This window comes from Camelus ferus, chromosome 16, assembly GCF_009834535.1.
Source record: "Camelus ferus isolate YT-003-E chromosome 16, BCGSAC_Cfer_1.0, whole genome shotgun sequence".
Taxonomy (NCBI): Eukaryota; Metazoa; Chordata; class Mammalia; order Artiodactyla; family Camelidae; genus Camelus; species Camelus ferus.
In genome coordinates this window covers 16,580,307-16,589,624 of record NC_045711.1, presented here as the reverse complement: position 1 = coordinate 16,589,624, position 9,318 = coordinate 16,580,307, and the positions used below count along the sequence as shown (strand labels likewise).

General features: G+C 57.3%; 1 protein-coding gene across 1 annotated transcript in view; it reads right to left on the bottom strand.

Annotated features, from left to right (window-relative positions):
* Window positions 1-1,670: 1,670 nt before the first annotated feature.
* The window catches only part of LOC102512561 (protoheme IX farnesyltransferase, mitochondrial), a 94,607-nt gene continuing 86,959 nt past the window's right edge, over window positions 1,671-9,318 (bottom strand). The window contains 1 exon segment of the mRNA XM_014550880.2: window positions 1,671-2,224. Within this exon segment, the coding sequence (XP_014406366.2) occupies window positions 1,818-2,224 (407 nt within the window). The 3' untranslated portion in view covers window positions 1,671-1,817.

The following is a 9,318-nucleotide window of genomic DNA, read 5'->3' as shown; positions in this document are numbered from 1 at the left end:
ACGGTGCACCAGCCACTGGTATTTTCTGAGCAGGAGAACAACAGGTCAGAAGGTCAGAGAGGCCCCACGGATGATCCCTTGGGTGATGGTTTTGCAGGAAGGAGGGAGAGGGAGAAACTGGAGGATTCCAAGCAGAGCTGCCAGGGGCAGGGGGAATCTAGCCTGTACCTCTCCTGGGAGCACAGGCTGCTCACTTCCACCACTGCTAACAGAAATATCCGCGTGCCGTCTGTTCCTCTGCCAGCTCGGGGGGAGAGCGAGGCACGTGTTAGCGGTTCTACCAGGAGCCGGAGATGGAGGGGAATGATGTCACACACGCTGCGGTTCCGAGGTGCTGGTTTATTGCAGCAGGAAAAGAGAACCGATGCACTTTACAAATCTGAGGGCTGGGGAAGCTCCCGCCAGCTCCCGCAGCACACGCAGCCAGCACACCTCTAGTTTCACTCTGATAAGTGGAAACAGAAATCAGATGCTAACTGCGATCGCTTTAGAAAGTTCTGAGAGGACGGGCACATTGCAGTGACTGTTCAAATGCTGTTCAAACTCCCCAAATGAACTCCTCCAGGGCAGCAATGGCCCTGGGGCCTGAGTAATTAAAACACCCTGTTAAGCTTCAAGATCTTCAGACAGATGGGACTGGATGGTGGACAAGCGGGCAGACGTGAAGGCTGAGGGACCTGCTGGTGACGGAGGCCACACCTTGCTGCGGGGACCCGCACACCTCCCAGGACCCAAAGCACCCCGCTGGGAGTCCAGCTCCTGCTTCTGACTCTCAAAGCTGCTGGACAGGTGCAGGATGAGCTCTGAAGTCAGAAGACAGCAGGACGGAAACGGTGTTTCTCAGGAAAGGGACAAGAATGTGCGCCATGTGGGCTGGCTGGCCCAGCTCACCCTTTTCCGATTTCCCTTCTTCTCTGGCCTCCAGACGGTGCAGCAAGGAGGCCCTGCTGGCCGTGGTGCTGACTGAAGGGGAACAGAGATGGATCCGGGCAGGAGGGATTCCTGGTTTTACATCCAGAGCAGACCTTTCCGGAAGGAAAAGCTCTGGCACCTCTTATATTTTAAAGTGAACTTTAGAGATGCTGCTGATTCCTTGGGGTTTCTGAAATGCTGATATGACTGGGCTTGGGGCACGGGCTAGCAGCCTGGTCTGAGATTCCCTGGGCAACCGTTTGGGCATTCCCTGGGCATCCTCCAAAGGTCGTGCAGCAGCACATCTTTGGTATTCAGTTATGGTTTGAGGGGACGTGAGGTCAAGATTGTGCGTGGGGTAGAGGAAGCTAGATCAGGGGTCCTGGCTCAACCACAGGGAAGGGCAGCTGCGGCTGGCAGCTTGCACTTCCTCTGACATGGCCCATGAGGGACCCGAGGCCACAAACCACAGATATCCGCGGACGAGTGTGCACCTTGTTTGGCCGCCCTGGCAGGCCAGCAGGCAGGTGGGGAGTGTGTGGAGGTGCCAGAGAAGGAAGGCGCAGCTGCACATACGTGTGAGGGAGAAAACAATGGGGGTGGGATTGGAGGAAGGGCTATATAAAGACCCTCAAAGAGAAAAAGCATTCTCTCCTTGTGTCAATCTCCTGAGCCAACCCAGTTCTTATTTGGGGAGCATTTTGGACATCACCACTAAAAAACTTCCCGAGTGATCACTGAACACCAGATTATTTCACAATCTTGTCCTAAACCCAGCGATTTCTCTCCCTGTGCTTTGGAATTACCAAAATATTCTTGCCTAAGAGCAAAGGGAAAAAACCAAACCCCAACAACTGTGCGTCTCCCTGTATGCGTTTTGCTCTTCCCCACGTGCCAGCGTGACGTCAGCTCGGAGGCTCCCCCGCGCCGCTGCTCCCGGCCAGCGGCCGCTTGCAGCTGAGCATCAGCAGCAGGAGCAGGGGCAGGTGCCAGAGGCTGCAGAAGAACAGCTTCCTGGAGCTCTTCCGGTCCGCGTCGCGGTAGAACCGGAAGCCGAGGTAGGAGATATACAGGTTGATGGGCAAGGTGATGACGGGGAAGGTCCACGTGGTGACATCCAGGGCGGGGGCCGCGGCCGACAGCGCCACCAAGGCCAGGCAGTGGCGCAGGGCGACGCGCCGGCACAGCCCCGGGTGCGTGACCGACATCATGCAGTAGCCTCCCCGGGAGTAGTCTTCGCGGAGGCCCCAGCTCAGGGCGTTGAAATGAGGGAACTGCCAGCAGTAGAGGATGCCTCCCAGAAGGAACGCTCCTGCACGGAGGTTTAGTAGAAAAGAGGGAGCAAGACACGCAGCCATCAGCCATTTATACAGGCGTCGTTTCCGCTCACCGGCTGCCGGGCCGGTGCTCCCCACCCACGACCGCACTGGGCCTCCTTTGGGTCCTCAGGTCCTCGCCCATCTGTGCTCCCCTCCCTGCTCAGAGGTGGGGACGGCGGTGCGGGAGCTGAACGCTCTCCTCTCCAGGAGCCCACGCCCTCACCTGGGCACCTGGGCAGCGCTTCCTGCACCGCTGAGCACCTGCAGCTCCTGTCGCGCCCCCCCCCCGCCCCCACACCACGGAAACAGACCCCAAAGCCAGGCTTGTGAGGGAGGGGCCGGGGCTGCGAGGTGCAAGGACACTCCCAGCAAGTGGGCAGGTGGCAGCTCCCTGTCCGACAGAACCGCATCACTCCAGGGCCGCCCGCTGGCCGGGCTCGTCGGGTGCGCGCACGTCACCGTCACCGGGGATGGGGGTTGCGGGGGCGCACCAGGGGGCACGTGGCCTGGGGAGGGCGGAGGACTCAACTGCGTGCCTTGAATGTGTAGGCCTCGGGCCCAGAGCCTGTGGCCCTGCAGTTTCTCAGGACAGGCGAACACCTGAGCGTCCTTAGCTCCTTTCTGCGGGACTGGGTCTCCCCCACAACACGGTGGGGTGAAGGCTGCCAGTTACCTCACTTAATCCGACTGCAGGATTCTACCTAGGTTTTATACTCATTAAACAAACAAGTCAGATGATGCTAAATTCTCCAACAAGGGGTGAGGGCGGAACTCAGTAAGAGACTGTCTGATACTAACCTCGGCTCCCGCGCTGCACTGAGCAGGTCTCTAGCTACTCCTGAGCAGACGGTTAATTCCTCATCGACTTACACAAAACATGTTCACCGAGCACCTGCTACGAGGCACTGGGGATACAACGTGAGCACAAATCCATGTGGGCCCGCAGCTCCGAGTTCACGCAGTCACCAACATCAGCCACACAGCCACACTCCCTCACCACTCAGATGCTGTGGGGGAGGAGGGCAGGCAAGGGGGGTCCAGGGCACCTGGGGTGGGGGGACGTCTGTGCTGAGCTCTAGGGGAGGGAGGACCCGGCCAGCACGGTATCCCAGGCCCCGGGCCAGGAAGGCACGGCAGTCAAGGCATTACAGGAAGGTCAGTGCGTGTGTTAGGATTCACAGAGCTGAACGTCAAAAGAAAAAGGTCGGTTTTACTGTATGATAATTTAAAAAAAAATCAAAATTAAAAGGGTAGGCTAAGGACTGTTCTATCCTAAAGGGAACAGAAAGCCACAGGGGGATCTTAATATGTGAGTGTGAGTGTGCATGCGTGTGTGTGTATGTGTGTGCGTGTGAGAGTCTGCGTGTGTGCTTGCATGTGTGCGTATGGGGTGGGGGCGAGGAAAGGGGCATTGGTGTCACCTGACCTGATCTGTGAAGGAACACACTGGAGGGGCCCCAGGCAGGTCTGGAAGGAACACTGAGGAGATGAGATGACAGATGAACTGGAGTGAGGATCAGGGTGGTGACAGTGGAGACGGAAAGATGTCCTGAGAAGGATTTAGAGGGCAGAAGTGACAGGACGTGAGTGCAGAGTGAATAAAGAGCAGGAGCGACCCCTGGGCTGCGGGGTGTGTGGAGACGCTGTGTCTGAGAGGACTCGCAGGGAAATGGGGCGGGACAGCTCCTGAGTGTGACTGGTGTGCTCAGTCTGACATGCTGTGGGGACGTCCACACAGCAAGCTGTGAAGAGGGTCTGGGCTAGGATGCGTTTCAGGGGCTACTCGCACCTGCGTCCACCACGGAGTGAACCACACGTCCCATCATTACTTGTTTATTTCCCGCTGGCACGTGAACTCTGTAAGGGTTTGTTCATGTTTCTTTGTATCTCCAGAGAGGAGCCCCGAATACCACGTGGCAAAGGGTCCTCCAGCCCAGCACTGGGAGCCCACTGCACAAGAGCTGCTCTACAAAGCGATTCCCAGGATCCCTGTTCCCCGGCACCGACGTGTGGACCATCAGGCTCCTGCCTGCTCTGCCTGCTTCCTTCCTCCTCCGGAGGGTCCCAGACGCCGTCTCACTTGGTTCCCTCTTTCTCTGACCCCACCTGCCTCTGGGGGCCCTGGGCTGAGAATTGGGAGCTTGGGACCCCTGTAACCTCCCCTGGGGAGCACCGTCCTGCAGAGAGCTGGAGCACGTGCACCACAGTCCTATTTCAGGTGATGAGGATCCTTTAAGCCCCATGTCTGCGGGGATATTCAGAAAAAGAGGGGGAGAGAAGGGGCTACTGCCAACACAGCACTCTCACCAGGAGGGAAAGCAGTCACATCATTCAGAATCAGGCGGAAAGGGAGTCTGTGGCTCCGCTCCGAGTCCTGGTCTGCACTCGCCAGCGGGGATCAGGACGGAGCCCGGCTCTTAATCCCCGACCTGTATGCCTAACCGTGTGGGCCTAGCAAGTCCTCAGGAGGAAAGACGGTGACTTTTACTCATGCTCTCTGGGCAGGAAGGCACCCATTTCTGAGTTCAGCTGAGCAGGCAGCTGCGGCCGGCCCACTGAACTGTGCGGAGGAGGGGGCTTAAGGGGGCAGGGCCTCCCTCAGGTCCACACACAGCTCCCCGTGGGTTCCAAGTCAACCATCCTCATCTGCCTTCTGATACAGGAAGAAAATGACAAAGACTAGATCTTAGGGTCCCTATTTCAGTCCCCCCAATCCATTTTAACCTTCTCTATAACTCACATATGTATGTATCTGTCTTATTTCATGCAAACACTCCAATTTTAATAATAAAGTGGCAGCTACTATTTGTTGAATTTGTTGGCAAACAGATGACTGGACTCCGGGTCCCAGGTCCCACTCTGGATTCTGGAGAGGCAGCAGCCAGCAACACAGGGCCCTGCTTGGAGCCCAGCGGGAGGGGCGGGCGGAATGCAAGCGACAGTGCCGGGCGCTACTCAGAGACTCAAAATCGGGGCCCGATGGGCGACTTGGGGTTGACCGCCCGGGGAGGGCCTCCCCGCAGGTGGCGTGTAGCCAGGACCCAGCTCTGTGGTCCCGCAGAGTCCTGGTGTGTGCTCCTGGGGCAGCGTGGAGGCTGTGGCCAGGCAGGGAGAGGGAGGAGGCCAGGCTGGCAAGGTCGGGGCCGGGTGGCGTGGGCATCTGCTCACCCGGATGAGGAAGAGCATCCTCCCCAGTGCAGCGGTCACCAGGGAGGCTGGGTAACACGCAGCAGGGACCACGGAGGGGGCAGGTGGTCAGGGGGCATGAAGCGCGGCAGACACCGAGGCCTCTTCCCGGGGCGAGGAACACTGGGGACACGCACCGGTGAGTCTGCTCACGGTGGAGACACCAAGGTTCTATCAGGCATCCCAGTTACGGCCTCTGGGCCCCCATGGCGAGCACCATGGAGAGGAGCTACGGGAGGCTCGCTGGTGCCCCCAGCACCTCCCTGCAGGCGTGCTGCTCGCGTCTCTCAGGTGGGAAAGGTCGGCCGGGGTACCAACACCTTCTTTTAGAAAGTTGTTGCCACACAGAGACTGAAATTGGTAACGAAGGACTGTCGGGTGGAGTCTGAATGCCAACAGAGTGCAGTGGAGGAGGGCTTGTTAGAAGGAGAAATTAAGAGTCCTGGCACCTTAAAAAAAAAGGTTTGCTCAGTTATGAACAAACAGACGATATTTTTCTTGACAGCGAGCCCCCTCGGGGAGTCAGCAGAGACAGAAGGAAGGTTGGACCACCCAGGTATGCCTGCAGTGGGGAACAGGGTGACAGAAGGCGACGTCTCCTTCATTTTCTGATGGAAAACTAGAGCCACCTCTGGACGTTACAGGGACCAGCACTGAGCAGGCCTTGCGCCTGGTTCTCAGAGCAGTGGTCGCTTGGAGGCTTCGAGCGGGGGTGCAGGAAGCAGCCCCGTGCCTCACGTCCAGGGGGCTGGAGCGGAGGACGCCCTGCAGCGATGACAGCCCCGGCACAGGGAAGCCAACAGGAACGGGCGTCAGGGATAACGCAGAAGTGGGGGGTGGGGTGGGGACAGTAAGTCAGGGCTCAGGAGCTGCTTTGCTATTGAAACGGCTGAGAAACAGCCAGTTCAGCCGGGAAACCAGGCCTGAAACAGTTAACACAGCAGGCTCCACTGCAGAACCTTGCTTGTCTTTCTCAAAAGCCCTCTTTTTGGGTGTGCCAACCGGAGTATTCAGTTTTGCTAAATACATATTTTCAGTTATGTTTCTGCTTAAGATAACACAATTTAAAAAATCATTTGCTTAACAGCAGCACGCCGCTCTCTGTGAGAGGAAAGAAGGAAGGGGCTTGGCTCCCGTCACAATGAAAGAGCTTTAGAAGGCGCAACTTAGCCTTAATGGGTTGTAATCAGACAACCACTACCCCCACAGTCCTCCTGGACGGGCTGCGACTGCTTCTGCTCGTATGAAAGATGTGAAACAAATGCCCGGCTTCATCAAGACAAGGTGAGCTAGAACAGGAAGACTGGAATTAGTGTGGGGGCTGCGGGGGAACCCGCCTTCCTTGTGGGGGAAACATAAAGCGCTCAGTTTCCTCCTGATTCAAAGGCCTCACCCTAGTCTCACCCCCACAAGGCAGCCTGTTTTTATTGGGCCTGTGTCCTGTGACAACACTTATTTACCGTGTGCCTGCCCTATGACAGGCAGCCTCTGTTCTCCAGGCCCTCTGCTGGAGTCAGGCCAGGGATGGGGACAACACAAAGGGGACTGTAGCCCAGGAAGGCTACCTCCGGTGCAGGGCTTGTGGGGGGCAAGACTGCAGCTGGCCTTGGAGAGGTCAGGGAAGGCTTCCTGGAGGAAGCGATATGGAAACTGAAATCTGAAGATGGTCTCTGAGCTTCAATCTATTCACACAAACTACGTGTTATCTGCTCCTTTTAAATGTATTTTCTCATTTTTCTTCCTAACTCTGCAGAATCTTCACATATGACTGGTTTAATCATATCCAGAAGAAACATCTGCTTCCTTTCTTTTAATCAAGTATTTGTTGATGTATGAATATATAAAATATGGAAATCTGTGCAACAGGTGGCATGTGTGTGCGTATGACTCCCCGGAGCGAGCACCTTCCTGAGGTGATAATGCCACGATCCCGGCTCAGAGGCAGCTCCGGGAGCACGCAGGGGCCCATGGCCTGTGCACTTCCCTCCACACACGGAGCACACGGCACATCTCCGGTGCTGTGTGCGTGTGAGCAGCCAAGGGCACCCTCGCCTCGTGGCCCCTGCTCCGATGGGGGGTGTATTGGGTGTCTTCCCAGGGACTCAGAACACTCGCAAAACCCCTAGCGCTCATTTCTGCGCAGTGCCGACGGCAGGGAGACTCTTACTCACGGTCCCCTCTGCTCAGGTCCAGAAACGCTCTGCCGTGGCGTACCACCATCATTTCGTTGGCAAACAAAGCCAAGGCAATCCCAGCCAAAGGGTCTCCCCACAGAGTGGCGACAAAAATCTCCACGCTGGAGCTCTGATTCTTGGTGTGTCCTCTTCCCAAAGACACCCCTTTAGAATGGGGTTCCGTGGTTTCGGCTTGCTTCCTCCGCTGCCTGGTGGGCATACATTCAACCCTTCCCACTCCGACCCAAACCATTCACTGCCATTCACTGTCCACGCAGGGCCCTGAAAAAGAGGCGGACACGCAGCTCCCGTGAGCCGGGGTGCTGGGCTTGGCCGGCCTTCCCTCCCTGGGACAGTGGGCTCCCTCCCTCTCAACCTGGCCCCGGCAGCCTGTCTGCTCCATGCCTGGTTCTGTCTGAGCCTTCAGGGTTCTGTGGTTATGTAAACCGGGCGCTGGCTGGGGGAGCCAAGCCAGCCCCCAAACTTCATGGTCACAGGTTTCAAAGCCTCTCTTTAGAGGGTGAACACAAAGGAGCTTGTGAAACAGATCAGCCTCCACAGTGCAACGGACTCTACAGCAGTGCAGAGAAAGGGAAGGGGCCGTGGGCCAGTTCATCAGCCGCGCGGCGACAAAAGGGAGGACGAGAAGAAGTCCTCTGAAAGCAGGACACAGTCGGCACCAGCCGCCTGCCCTGGAAGAGCTCCCTGGGAGTGACGGGGAAGATTGCAGAGGCCCGGCGCAGGGCACGCTGCCTCCCCACCTCCCCGTGCACGTCCGCTGGCCACGTTTCATCTGGGGGAAAGGCGGGAGAGAGGAAGCACACAGACCGGCTCTGGGAACGGTGCCCCCGCTCCTGTCGCATCTCCCTGGGAGCCGAGCGTCTGCGGGCTCCCTGGGGAACTTGGGTGCCCCCTCCTCCTCAGCTCAAGTTTGAAGGTCTGCCTCTATCCCTCCAACATTAACTTGGTCACTGAGCAGAACTGCTAGATGTGCGCTCTAGGCTGGGCCGTGTCTACCAGGGCTGCTGACCAAGCCACTATCTGCCGTTCCCTTCAGAGGGCGCAGGCCCAGCTCCTTGAGATACAGGAGGGGAGGGGGCCAGGGCACAACTCTTAAAAGAATGACACAGCCGTTGATACGACATAAACTGGTTAGAGCCAACTAGGCCCAAGATGGCGGAAGATTCAACTCCCTGTAGACTTGGGCCTCATTATAAGCTCACTGCGTCAGCCACTAAATGACACCCCCCAGGCACGAGGACAGTTCCTGGGCTGACGTAAAAGGCCAAAGACTGGGTGGGGCCCAATTCTTGGGAATCCCAGCCCCTTCCCCAAAATAGCTGGAATCATCCTCCCACTCAGTAGTGCATGAAATCACCCAGCCCATAAAAACTAACCACCCCGCACCCTGGGGCCACTCCCCCTTCTGAGATGGACCACATTCTGTCTGTGGAATGTGCATCTCTCTAAATAAACTTGCTTTCACTCTACTATGCCTCGCTCTTGAATTCTCTCCTGCTCGAAGCCAAGGACCCTCACTTGGCGGGGACCTGAGACATGACCGTCCTCACTCACCCTCTTCTCCTGCAACACCTGTGGTCCTGATCAACCACGGCGACCCAGAGACTGTTAAGATGGGCGCTTGGTACCAGAGGGGCTCTGATCATCCTGCCAACCTCCATCTCGCTGAGTATTTCTCATACGTTCTTTCTCAGACATTTGTTTTC